We start from the raw sequence: 14,590 nt of genomic DNA, 5'->3' as shown, positions 1-14,590 counted from the left end.
AAGAAGGACACATCAGTACTCAAGAGTTAAGTTATTTTAGTTAACATTAATTGTCTCAATCTCCTCTCCTCATTCTCATCATCAAGATACAAATCAACTTCCAAATCTGGTTCATCCAAAGACAACTCTGCTAACTCAATTTAAACACCATCAAGCCGTTGATACGCAGGGAAGTATTGGAAACGTATCGGATAATTATTGTTTTAAAAAATAAAATTTAATCTTCGATTACTCTCCTGATACGTATCGGGAAGTATCAGACAGATATCGGTGCAAGATACACAGAGGATACGGTACGTCATCAAAGTATATGGGCTTCATAGGTTTTATGTGAGTATGTGCCTAAAATTGAAGTGTTGGGTATGTGTCTTCTTTAGTGACCTAGTAACAAAGTTTCATCCTCTTAAATTGAAATTGAGCAAAATTTCCTACTCATAAGTGAAATTATGGACTCATATTCTTAAGTAAGCCTTCAAGAATTACATCATAGTGCTTATGATCTAAAATATATACAACAATTTCTAGAATGGATCCAATTGTTGATTGAATTTAATAGAATTCAGAAAAAGAGTGATATTCTATTTGCGTGTTGCGAAGCTCAAATCAAAGCTAGTATAGCTTCACATTTACACGAGTTTGAAAGTAGTCATGGATATTGTCGTATAACTGCCATGAATTCTCGCATCCTATGACACGACAAAGCTTGCTGTGAGAAATGGTCGGTTAAAGCAACGTGAGGAGCAATTGATCTTGTGTTCTCCCAGTTATCAAACTCTAAATTGATATGATTTGCAAGATTATTTTAAGTGTGATGAATTTGACTGGAATTAAGAGATTGACAAGAAAACGGTGAAACATATGAGCTTTGATTATAGGTTCTACCTTTTGACACCATAAGAGATAGTTGTTAAAGCTTAATTTCTCATAAATTATTAGGAACAGATATGTTCATGACGAAGATGAAAGAGCCAACGATTATAGAGAAACGACGCCAATATACGATGTCTGTGTGGAAGTATGAGGATGAACACGTTCTTCTCACACCATATTAGAAAATGATAAATTGATCTAAAGAGTTCGAGAGAGATGGATCTAAGCAACTCTATTTGATTCTTTAGTATTGATTTTTTGTATTGATTACAAGAGGAACAATATGTTTATAGATCCCTTGTGCATTCACACTCTAACTAACTTTCAGCGAGTTAGTTAGCAAGATCATAGGAGGTAGTAACATAAAGAGGTATTGATAGTAGTGTACAGTAAGCTCTTGTGAGCTGGAGTTTATGCCGTTTAATAATTTCTAACAACTACTCCCTCCGTCCCGGAATAACTGACCCATTTTCTAAAAAAAAGTGTCCCAAAATAACTGACCCATTTCAATTTTCAATACAACTTTCATCATTCCCAATACAATATAACACTAAATAATACTACTTTTATCATTCCCAATACAATATATTTCACTTTCCCCTTTATTTATACATTTTTCTTAATCTGTGTGAAATGAGCCAAGGGGTCAAATAAATTGGGACGGAGGGAGTAGTAATTAACTTACTCAAATTCACAATGTACTAAATTTTTGGACAACCTTTGATATAACAAATACACCATCCGGTCACTAATATAAGCAAAAAATTACATTTTGCATTCATTCAATTAATATATAGTCTTTATTATATACCACATACATCATTTAATGAATGAATCTAAAATGTTAACTTTTGCTTATATTAGTGACCGGAGGGTGTACATCTTCCTTTTTCTTTTGAGAGAAAATACACTTTTTGGACAAGCATTGATATGGTAAATATATCTAAAAGAGGTGTACTAAATTAATGACAATCTTAAATATATCTACCTATAGAGAAACTTATTTTTCCAATGGTTTTGTTGTGAATTCAAGCAAACTCACCAATATTTTTTACGTGTGGAGATTTTTTTTTTTGAAGAAGCTAAATTAGCCCACCCAAATTGACGTTGGTGAGAATCGAACCTAAAACCTCGAGGAAGAGCACACTCCCAGGTCCCAAGCCAATACCACTAGGTCAACCCAAATGGGTTTACGTGTGGAGAAAAATTAACAGCAACCAAAATTAAAATGATTAAACAAGTACATAAAATAAAACAAGATAAAGGAGAATAATAATAAAAAAAAAACAACGATATTTGTTCACCCACTTTGGACCAAATTTGACCTACGTTTGGAGGAGAGAAATCACTCCAATTTTCTATCAAAGAGTTCTTTGGAAAGAGAAACCATAATGTTACAAGAAATTAACCTTAACAATAACAACCTTAATTTCTACCTTTTTCCCATATCTCTTCCATTGAACAGACTCAATGCTTTATCCCTAAGATAGTCAAAAGTGTTTCTCAAACCTAGAATTCCTCAAAAAAAACTCTTAACTATTAATCCTAAAAGTTTCCTTTGTTTTTTTTTTTTGACAAAAAAAGTTTCCTTTGTTATAACCCTAGTTTTTCCACTTTTTCCACATTGAGAACCAATGTAGTCAGGATCGAGATCCTACGTAAGATCGATCGGTTGGTGAAAGAACGTAAACACGAGGAACGTAACACGGTTCGTAAGTAGGATCAGTAGGTTGCTCATAGAGTTTAGAGAAATAGATAGAGAAAATAGAGGGAAAACAGAGGAACCAAACATAAAAACAGAGGAACCAAGCAACAAAATAAAGAAAAACAGAGGAAAAACGACAAAAAACAGAGGAAACAGAGGAAAAATGGCAAAAAACAAAGGAAACAGAGAAAACCGAAGTAGAGTAAAGTCGAAGCACGATCGAGGTGTTGTGGCATGTAAGATTGTGAGATCCTACGAGCTGAGACTCAATCTTGGCTACATTGCAGAAAACTATGTTGACAATGCCTTTTATAAGATAGTTCGCGCGCCCTGCACACAGGGATGTAGGAAACATGCTATAGATTGATGTCATATGTCTTACACATGAAACAAAACAGCAACTAAATTCACAAATTCCCTTATAATAGGATGATTCACAAAATACCCAAAGACGTTATAACTATTCGGAGTCAAGAGTAACATCATTACCCCTTTTTCTTAAATGACATGCATCTCTTTTATATTCCTTGATATTTCACTTGAACTTTTTTCTTAAGAAGTCGGTGAAGGAGGGGAAAAGGTGGTAAAGTTGCCTCTTGAATTGGCTGGTGTAACCTCTAGGGATCTAGGTCATCTAAAGAGAAGAATTAGGATAAATTTATTCAACAATTAAGAAACAAAGTATAAGAGGTACTAAATCCACTAAAACAAGATTAATACCACGCGTACTTTAGATACCCATATAGTCAATGTGATTACTTAGGAAGAGGCTTTCTTTCGAATCTTCTCAACTAAATCTAGTGGGAGAAAATGGTCAATGTTTTTTTTCTTTGAAAACTCAGTATCTGGTCGAAGGACTGACTCATCCAAGAGGTTTAGTCCCACCGTCCACTTGCGGGGGTCCCATTTAATGCAAGAGCTTAGAAAAGTTTTGTATAGACTTGGCCCGTCGAAATTGGCACTAGTGGGAAGTGAACCTTTGACCTTGGAAGGAGCACACTTCAAGGTCTCAAAACAATACCACCAGACCAATCCTAATGGATTGAAAGTTCAAGGTTAGAAGGTGGTTAAGGAGTAAAGGCTAGAATGAAGATATCTCAAAGCTTTTATTAGTGGTGGCCAAATCCTTTATATCTAATCCTAGCAAACATGCAAACCCTAATTGCATAACCTTAAACCTAAAAATTTGGCTCCAAAATAGTGCTGACCGTTGGGTCTCTATCTTTGGGCACAACTATCATATCAACCTTTGATCTTATCTGAATGCTAGCTTGCACATCACAACAATCAGTTCAAATTTGAAATTTGAATTTGAATCCCACATTGGAAAACCTTGACAATTATTATACACACTGCTCTATACAGGAATTATTATACACATTTGATCGATAATTTGTACGAGAACTTTCTCTTCCCACATTGGAAAACCTTCAAGGAGCCTCTTTCTCTTCCCTGAAATCCATCACTCTGACCTAACCCCTCTCTCCCTTTTCTCACTTCACCCATATCTCTTTTCTCTATTTCTCACAAATCAGAAATTGGCCACAACAATCTCACCATCTCCTCTTCACACTCCACCCAAACAAACTCCCTTATCACCATCTTTCCTCTCATTCCTCTCAACAATGGCGACTCCTTCACCGCCTCCTCTTCATCCAAAACTACTTCGGTTTCTTCACACCACCTATCGACGCTCAAACGGAACTCATATCGCTTCCAAACCACCGCGGTGCCATCAACGAACAACATTTCCAATCCTTCAGATGGATTAACGATTCTCAACCATCCTTCACCATTGGCGATTTCAGATTCTCCGCCGTATGACCACCGTCACCCGTGGCAGCACTAGCTCCTCGCACTCAAGCCTTTCACCTCCGCCGCAACCGTTTCTAATTTCGACCCAACACTTTCTTCTTGCTCAAATCAAAATTGCTGCTCTTCTCTCTCATTTTCTCTTCATCGATGATTTTCTTTCTCCTGATCTCTCAATTGCTTATCTTCTCCTCATTCAGTCGCTGCTCTTCTTCATTCTCAAACCCAGATCATATCGTCTTCTGTTTTATTTGATCTTTAGTGATGAGATTCAACTTTTCCATTGTTATTGTCTCTGGGTACCTGCATCGTAATGAATTTCGGAAACCATTTCGACTTTCACAGAGCCTTTACATGTGCCGGCATGAGTTTCAGATTATCCATCGTAATCGTCGTCTTCAGGTACTTACTCAGTTACACTACTCTAATGTCTTTTAATTTTTCTTCATGTAGAAATTATCATTTTAAAAATCGAATCACGAAATCTATAAATTATCATGTTGTGATTGAATTTTCTTACTATTGTGTTGCATCATCAGATATATGTTTTTTTTAAAAGAATACCTTTTAAATTCTGTAATCACTGTGAAATATTATTAGATTGAGACAATTGAGTCCTTTTTTTGTTTTGTTTTCAATCTTATAAAGTCCTGATATGCTCATTTTTGTCAAAATTGTCTCTCCAGTCGTATGCTCCTGCAGAAAAGGCAGTTCTTTCCCTCACACAGAGTTCAGGTAATTAACTGTCTTAGATATCATTGATTTTTTATTCACCTAATGTGCTTCCTAACATGCTTGGTGTATGGACTATTTTATGTACAAGTTAATTTCTATAAGTGAAATACTGTTTTTTTTTATTTGATAACCTTAGATATCCCTTGCCTTTCCGGTTCAACAGTTATCTGGCATTTCCATAAATGGATTTAATACTAAACTTATAATCCTATTTTTGCAATTACCATTATGGATTTAAATATATTTCAAATTATGTTTTTCTTCTTTGGCTTATTTCAAAATAAAGCATTTAGATTTTAGATTGTTACTTCTGGGCATGTTTTGTAGAATGAACATGGACATGTAGGTATTACTCGCAGTTTACTGATAAGTGGGCAGGTTGCTCAAACTGGACCGTAGTATTTAAATAGATGTTATACTTTGTAAACAACCTTGAATAGTAGATAGGTATTGTAGCTGCTCTTTAATCGAAGTGGTAGGCACAAATTGGTCGAATTTTGTAATAAATAACATGTGTTTTCTGTTTGCGTTTTCCATGCCTTTTTTACTTTTGCATCACAGCTGCTAATCTAACTAACACAACATAATCACATATAGTATAGCTCTCCGCCTCTTGATTACAATGTTGAAGTTATGCCGTTTCTTTTAACTTCTTAAAATTCCATGTTCATTTTGATCTTTTTCTGTTCTAGATTTGTAGAAATTATCATTTTAAAATGGTGTCATCTTTTTTGTATGGCTGAAAATAGTTATTGATTTCACTCTATTTTTTCTCCATATTCAAAATCATTTGAATCTATTGCTTTCAATTTCGATATGTATTTTGACGTGATTATTTCAATGAGATATGTATACTTGATTAATACTTGATCAGTTGTTGATTACTATAGTCTTTGGAAATTTATATATACATAAATGGATAAATTTGAAGGCTTGCATTCAATTTTGGATGATGATTTTGAAGTTAGTCTAACAATGACAGTTTTTAGGTTGCATTATCAATATTTACATAAACTCTACCAAGTATGAAGTTAGTCTAACAATGACAGTTTTTACGTTGCAGTCACAATTGCAGAAACAATTACGCTGTGGTTATTGAAATGACATAAAATTATGGACAAATGCAGTCAGGATGTAGTTGTGTGGACCTGGATTCCCCATTAAATGACTGACACATTTGTTAATGCGTGTAACTGCGTCTTTTTTCAAATACGGGGAATCCAGATCTGTAGTTGCAAAGAGCCAAACACTTCCAAACCTACACTTTCTTGGACCAAAATTTAAACTATTTGAATGAAAAATGTCATTTTATTTCACGGTGGCTATCTAAGCAGTTATATTTGACGAAAAATAATAATAAAATAAATTAATTTATAAAAACTTTATGTTTGAATTGGTTGGAAAAAGGAGAAAAATTCTATACTAGCTATATGCTCAGTCTGTCATTTTTTTGTTACAGGAAACCCACTGCAATAATTCTTCCAACAATAGAAGTTCCTAGATATAGGCCTGCACCAATTGTTGCATCATTCTCATCTAGAGGCCCTTCAAGCCTAACAAAAACATTCTCAAGGTAATTTCCTACTATCTGTTCCAACATGCATTTCATTTATTTATCCATATATCAAGAACTACATAAGCATCTTGAGAACAGTGAACTAACTATTTTTGCTAATTTATTGTCAAGCCTGATGTCATGGCTCCAGGAGTTGCCATTTTGGCTGCCATGATTCCCAATAGTGATGAGTTAGGAAGTGTTCCAATAGGGAAAAAGGCATCCTTATTTGGCATAAAATCTGGTACATCTATGGCTTGCCCACATGGCCACATGTGACTGGAGTTGCAGCATTCATCAAATCAGTACATGGAAGATGGACTCCTTCCATGATCAAATCAGCATCAGTGACAACATGTACTCAAAGAACAAAACCTTTTTCTAATCTTTTAATTAATGTTGCACCAAGACTTTAGACTGAAAATATGTATGCTGTCCCACATGTGTCAATTTCTCATATGCATCATTATTGTGTAATGGGTAACTTTTGATATACGTTACAAATTTTATTACCGTGTAATTAGTTTTTTAGGCTGCAATTTTCCATGTTTATTTAGTTCAAACTTGATTAATTATGATGTAATTTATCCTCATTTACTATTTACATTATTTACATGGTTAAAAAATGTGTTCCCTCTAAATTATGTCATATTTCAATTTTTTTTTTGTCTTTGTTATCAAATGCAAGCAAATAAGTTTAATAAATTTTGTTTTCATATTCGTTAAAATGAAAATTTTGGTAAGAATCAAATATCATTGACATATTAAGATGCATTTTATTACAAAATTGTATCACTAATAATCTCATTTGTGTTTAATGATAGATCCCTACTTCACACAAGTCAAAGATCACTTATTGTCTTTATTACGGTTGATAAGACCCATGTGTCACACATATCAAATGTCTAGATGAAGATGGTATTTACATTGATAGTACTTCGAATGTAGTGTTTAAAGAAGTATTTCAAAATTTGTAGACATGAGAAACTTCTGTTAAATTTGTAGTCGAAATTATAACATTAAAATTATAAGTTCGAATTATACTATTAATATTTTCTCTTTGTCTACTACATTTACGATGCCGCACGGGTGGAAAGTCTAGTTCACATTCTTGTTTATACTCTTATTGAAACTTTTAAATTTAAGTTGGCATATGTAAGGTAGGTAATACGAATATCTTGATGATCGTTTGAAGCGATGTGTACTCTAAATATTAATATATTTTTGATTTATGAAAAGAACAAGGTTGATAAGCCAATGATGTGTTAATTTTCTTTTAACCTCAAAGAAGAATATGTTGATAAATGAATATAAGTGCGAGTAGTATTACGCCCCAAGTCGGGGAAGAGAACAAGTGGTACTAAATCAACTGTCCAAAACAAAGACACCTTACGATGCCAAAAACTTTAAATTACACACACAATCAAAATCGTTTATAAACCACTCATAATATAGAGATAAGGAGCTCTTTTCTTCCGAGCCAAAAACCATCGCCAAGAAATATTTTAATAGTATCAACGACCTCATCCACTTTTTTGGTACCACCCCAGAAAAAAATGAAGTCATAACACGCCCTCCAAGTGGACCACAAAGTTGTATGTCATACCAACATTAGTCCCTCGATCTTCACATGCGTTCAAATATTGAAGTAATTCCTCGTTATAAGAGTAGATCTATCTCCTGCTTAGTAGAATGATGCGAGTAAGATACTGATCAAGATACTGTTTTTTTTTTAGGGGTGTTGGGTTTGTTGTTTCTTATTACTTTCTTACTTTCTTTTTTTACAAAATTTCTTATTACTTTCTTAATTTCTTAAATATTTTAGATAAATTTTCTAATAAATAATATGAAGCGCCAAAATGGAAAACAATTTAGTGTGTTTTCTTAGTTACATTTTGAGCTTCTGAAATGGCAAAATAACACGGAGAAAGAGAGATATGTCAAAAGAAATAGCCACTTTCATTATCATAATTTTGGTGTATAATAAATAAATATTTAAGTCCGCAACCGCAAGTCATAGCTCAACTGGAAAAATGCATTTTAGATAAATTTTCTAATAAATAATATGAAGCGCCAAAATGGAAAACAATTTAGTGTGTTTTCTTAGTTACATTTTGAGCTTCTGAAATGGCAAAATAACACGGAGAAAGAGAGATATCTCAAAAGAAATAGCCACTTTCATTATCATAATTTTGGTGTATAATAAATAAATATTTAAGTCCGCAACCGCAAGTCATAGCTCAACTGGAAAAATGCCGAAATTGTTAGGCCGGACGTCATGACCGGGGTTCGCACCCCGGTACCTCCACGTGTGTGTGTGAGTTTATAATGGTTTTGCCCTTCCGTCTATCTACCAAAATAAATAAATAAATAAATATTTAATTAATGTCGAATTTTTTAGAAATATGTATTTTTATATTGTTTATACATTTTAAATTATAATAATAAACATCACTTTTTTAACATAAAAAATGTTTTATTGTAAAAGGTAGAGATACACACAAGTGGTATTATTATTAAGTCCATTCAATGTCACTACCACAAAAAAAAAAAAAAAAATCCATTCAACGCGTCCTCGTGAGCTTAGCAAAAATATTTTTTAACATCATTTTCCTAACCTTCCATATCAACCATAATACCGGATGTCATACTAACATCAACCCTTTCATTCCCTTCCCTATCGAGTATGAGACATATAGCTAAGAATTACCCCAAATAAATTAAAAATTTCGTACTAAATAGCACTTACGAAACCACATTTAACAAACAAGCGATCTTTCGTTTCTGAAACCTCCGCACACCACACACAACTCGTGACCTCAACACCACCAACAACTCCTCTTTTGAACAGGTTGGCTCTAGTGGGAAAATCTATAGTCATCTAAGTACTTGTATCTTTCCTTTTACTTTTCTCGAGCCGGATAAGGGAGAAATTTTGGCTTTTTATGCGATAGCTATGCCTTATCAAAGGTGATAGTGTGAGAGAAATTTCCAAAATATAAATTTGGATGGTTGTAATGGTTGAATATGTACTTTTCAATGAAATAATGTATTGCTTTACTATTGAAGCAATGTAACCATTGCCATCACATAATCTCTTCCAAAGAGTTGCACCTCTATACTAAAGAGCATAATTTCTCTAAAATATATAGATACTTTGGAGGCAGAACAAACATTCTAAAAGAGACATAGAACATCACATTCTAACTTATAGTTTTCTCTTTGCAATTGTTCTTGTACACATTTTCATTTCTTATAAAAAATGAAAATGTAAACATAAAAAATACTTTGGAATATATAAAGTAGTTCTCTCATTTTAGTTAAAAATAAAGGAATTATGATGTTAATAGCGTATTACAGTTAGTCTTGCCAACGATAACCGAAGTCAGTATATCAAATGACTTTATTTCGTTACTCCCTTTTCATATAAATGACTCTTTTGTTGGTTAAAAAAATTACTTTAAGAAGTTAGTTTATGAGCTGAATATATTTTTTGCTTTAAAAGTTAAGATGAAAGGGTCAATACAATGACAAAAAAGAAGATAGGTGTTATTATAGGGATAGCACCTTCTGTCTTCTAAACAACTACTATTATATTTCGAATATAGAAAAAAAGAGTACAAGATATAGCTTAGTCTAATCTGTAGACAAAACATTTTCCTATTTCAACCTAGGCTGGTTTCAAGTAGCTTCAAATCCCTACCGATAAAAGACTGTTTCATATAATAATCAAAGGGCAACACACCATTCAAAGTGTGATAACATTATACCATTGGATTGCCCTAACATCTAATATAATCATAACATTGCAGGAGTGTTTGTATTATTGATGGAATTTTTTTGGACATATTATTGATGAATTTTAAAGATTGTTATTAACAATTTTATAACTAACTTTATCAAAAAGAAAGTTTTATAACTTTAGTTTTCTTTAAAAAAACGAACAGTTTTATAACTTCAGTTTGAAATATTCAAACATTTTCTTAACCTGCATGTGGGTGCATTTACCTATAAAGATATAAATTGTGGATTTAATGGATTTGAGATGATTGAAAATCTATCCCTACATGTCCTATAGTTGAACTTAAAAAATTTGAATAACCTGATCCCTCACATAAATTATTTTAATGAATATTAACGCTTATAAGTTAATCTTATCTTTTCAGTTCAAAATTCTAACATAAGACCAAATGTGTAAGGATTTTCTTAACATTTAGCAATTAGGATATGTTTTTAGTAAGCGATTTGAATTACATATATATTTCAAACACGAAGACAATCTAAATTAAACACATTGAATGAATAAAATTCTATATAATTGTTTGATACTCTTATCAGTTCTCTTCACATTAATATGTTGATATGTTTGTTCCATTTACTATTAAAAATTAAACCAGGTTTTTAATACTGACATTCCGTACACATATTTGCTTGGGACTGTGCAATATCTCAGTCCTAAATAACATGCATGCCTCTGATTTGACAGAAGCATCATTAATATTATTTTCTTTATTAAAGTTTCAGATATGTATAAAGTTAATTATGTCACAACTTGTAGAAATGTGAGATTTTATATAAACAACGTTCAGATGATCCATACTCAAGTTATCATATCAAACCAACAAGGCCTGAGCAGTACGTACATACCTATTACATTTAAACTTAGTGTATGTTTAGTATGACGATAGTTGAAGTAACATTGAGCCTTGTGATACCAAACATAAACTTATACGGAGAATCCAAGCGGACTCAAACCTATGACACTATTGTATACTTGTTTAGTATCGCGATAAATTTGGTAAACATGACCACCGTAATACCAAACATACGTTCATTACTTCATTCTACTTAATTTCTCTAAAATGAATGCAGTTTATCTTACTGCCATAATTCCAAAGCCCAAATATTTCAATATTAACGGTAACTAACTAACTAACCAATCTATTGCAAAAACAGAAATAAAAACGAAACCACTTTCATAGCCTTAAAGCCACACACATATATACTCAAATCAACATAGAGATTGAAAGTGCAAATCAATATATAGAAAATAAATAGAAAATAATAAGTAAATAAGATCTAAGAGTTTAATTAACGATATAAACTATAAACTAGTTACCTGGTGCTGGCGAAATCATAGAGTTTTGCAGTGCTTGAGAAGATCATAACTCCAACCTCAGCATCGCACAAAATCGCAAGCTCCCTCGCCTTCTTCAACAATCCATTTCTTCTCTTCGAAAAGGTAACTTGCCTGCTCGTCGAATTGTCAATCCTCCTTATCTGGATCTTTCCTCTCCCCATTTTTATCTTCAAAACAAACCCTAACTAACCAGAAAAACACTATCTGCAAACAGATCAAACAAATCAAACACTTCAATTAATTCGTCAACTATAACAAAATAGTACAAATCATTAGCAAAAACATCAACAATTTTTTATAAAATCACAAAAAAAAACAAAATTATTCCAAAGAGTTCGTCAACTAAATATATTCAAAAGAGCAGAAAGAGTAGATGAGTAGATCCTTCGAGACTTGAAATATTGCAGTTTTTTTGTTGCAGGTCAATGCAAAAAGAGTGCAATAGAAAATGGAGGAAAATCGGATCAATTTTCCGAGAAAATCAGAGAAGAAAAATCAAAGCTGCCTAAAACAAAAAAATCAAAAGAGAGAAAGTTTGAAAGAGTAGATCCAGCGATAATATGAATATTGTTGTTCAATACACAAAAGAAAATGAAGGAAAATCGGATCAACTTTCCGAGAAAGACTGAGAAAATCTAGAAAAAGAAAGAGAGAGAAGAAAAAAAGTAGAGAGAGAGAGAGAGAGAGAGCTTACGACGGGTGAGGAACGCGTTGGTTGTTATAACAGACAAAGCGACTGAAAACGCATCAGTGTGTAGCTATATAAGGAAAGTGATGAAACTGCTTTTGGTTGGTGGAGTGAAACCCAGAGTAGAAAACCACTAGTGGTTTTTGAAGCAATGCCGCGTGGACCAATGAGGGATTGACATTTCGGAAAGGATATTCGTTTCTTGACGTTCGTGTCAATCACCGTTGCATTGCTGACGCGTGGTAATGCAATTACGCAAGCCGTAGATCGTACATTTTCCTTTTTTTGGAAAATAAAAATGGCGCTTCTTTTAAATTGTCGCGAGGACTGCGCCGCGAATATGCACTCGCGCCTTGTTTATTGTCTTATATGCCCCCCTTTTATATTTTTGCCTTTGTTTATCACGGGTATGTTTTTTCTTTTTGTGTGCTTGTAATAATATTATTATTAATTACATTTAATTTACTAAAAGAATTTTCTTCTTCTTCTTGTAAGCAGCCACCTCTTTTGACAAGTCTATTTCTTCTCCTTGTCTAATAAAAATGAGTGATTTATAATCTCTTTTGTGATTTTTTTTGCACGTTTTAGTGCGACGATGTTTTCTTTATCGTCTTTGTGTGGTGTTGTTTTGGTTTATCATCTTGTTACAATATTGTTTGTTCATTTTAAATTGTCGGATCAACTTTGATTCAAATATGATTTGTAAGTACATTTGTTAGTGTTCATTGAGTATTGATGTCCGCTCTGACCTATAATTATATAGTAAAGAAATTACAACAAATCATATGTATGAATTAAAAAACAATAATTGTTTAAGTTAATTTTTTTTAATAGTAATTTAAAGGTTATGATTGAGAGTGCAAAAAAATTTACACTTTGTATAATAATCAAATCCTTTGTTTTTCTTGAACTAAAAACAAATGGTCTCTAGTTGCTTTAAAAACAATTTTGGTGTTTGGATTTTGTCTTATCAACGATTTTAGTCTCCTTATTTATAATCATAGAATTTTGGTCTGATAATTTTTTAAATAGTTTTTCAAAAAAACTTTATAAATAGACTCCTTTAAAAAAAAACTTTTTTAAATAGATTGAATACTAATGCGGAATTCAGATTAAAATACATTTATTATACCAAAAAAAAGATTAAAATACATTTGCTTGATGCTGGTCGTCGTATCAATGATTTTAGTCTTCTTATATATCAAAGACATTCTTACACTTCTGTAAATTCTATAACAAAATAGTGCATGAATTGCTCAGGATCAAGTGATGATTCTAAAAAAAATATTAATTGGTTATTATCAAGCCATAACAAATTAATCATGATATAAAACACTAGTGGCCAATGTCCTTGGACCAAGCCAATATCAATCGTAACTATGGTTAAAACTGATCCACAGATAAATCGATGCTAAAGAAAGAGCTCCACTTCTTATCACAAATTCTTCACCACATCACAATCTCTAAGCAGATGCATGAATGGTTTCCGGGACTTAAGAGAATCTCAGGCAAACATTTGTATTGGGTAAAAAAATGATATTTCCTTACCTTTTGGCATTAGTTGAAAACTTTTTATGAGAGAAGTTCCAAAGGTAAGTATGGATTCTTTTTTTTTTTTTTTTTTGGTACAAAGTAAGTATGGATTCTAAAAGGACCAATCCACTTCCACACTATGTTGAAAGGGTCCATCTAGCATGATCAAGTAACTATTTTTGACCATCATGGTGATGGAAAGAAAGTAAGAAAAAAGGGAAAATAAACTTAATTGAAAAAGACACTTTTCATTGTTTGAATCTCTTATAAAGATGGACGGAAAAAAAATTTATGGAGCCCAACTCTATTCTTTTAACTTGTAAAGAGATAATTATTCACTTTTAAATATTACTCCCTCAAAATCAAAAAACAAAAAGATCAGAATTAGTATACGACATATTGAAAAAAATATAGCTTATGTTATTAGTTTTTTTTTTGAACGAAACAAATTTAACTTATGTCGTTAATAAAAAATTGTTCAATACAAGTAGGAGGAATTTTAAAAACATAGTGACTAACCCAAAAATAGACCGCCATTCATTCCTAACATCA

The 14,590-nt window shown here is 32.5% G+C and overlaps 1 protein-coding gene and 1 long non-coding RNA gene across 9 annotated transcripts in view; one reads left to right on the top strand and one right to left on the bottom strand.

The window, feature by feature from the left end:
- The window catches only part of LOC146922907 (MADS-box transcription factor 23-like), a 28,896-nt gene extending 16,345 nt beyond the window's left edge, over positions 1-12,551 (bottom strand). For 4 of the 8 annotated variants that reach the window (XM_085715689.1, XM_085715690.1, XM_085715693.1 and 1 more), the window contains exons 1-2: positions 12,512-12,551; positions 11,797-12,021 (exon numbers count right to left, since the gene is read on the bottom strand). In XM_085715689.1, the coding sequence (XP_085571815.1) occupies positions 11,797-11,978 (182 nt within the window). In that variant the 5' untranslated portion in view covers positions 11,979-12,021; positions 12,512-12,551. The remainder of the gene's footprint in view (positions 1-11,796; positions 12,022-12,511) is intronic. The other 4 variants (XM_085715691.1, XM_085715694.1, XM_085715696.1 and 1 more) reach the window with 1 other exon arrangement.
- Positions 3,903-7,075, top strand: LOC146922908 (uncharacterized). Its single transcript, XR_015012636.1, has 4 exons — positions 3,903-4,789; positions 5,074-5,122; positions 6,582-6,695; positions 6,810-7,075. It is a non-coding gene; the product is annotated as an uncharacterized LOC146922908 (long non-coding RNA).
- Positions 12,552-14,590: the final 2,039 nt, after the last annotated feature.

This window comes from Medicago sativa, chromosome 5 (genome assembly GCF_051527215.1).
Source record: "Medicago sativa cultivar Bolivia chromosome 5, Bolivia_mono, whole genome shotgun sequence".
Lineage (NCBI taxonomy): Eukaryota > Viridiplantae > Streptophyta > Magnoliopsida > Fabales > Fabaceae > Medicago > Medicago sativa.
Note: the sequence above shows the minus strand (reverse complement) of the source record. Positions and strands in the feature narration are given on the sequence as shown.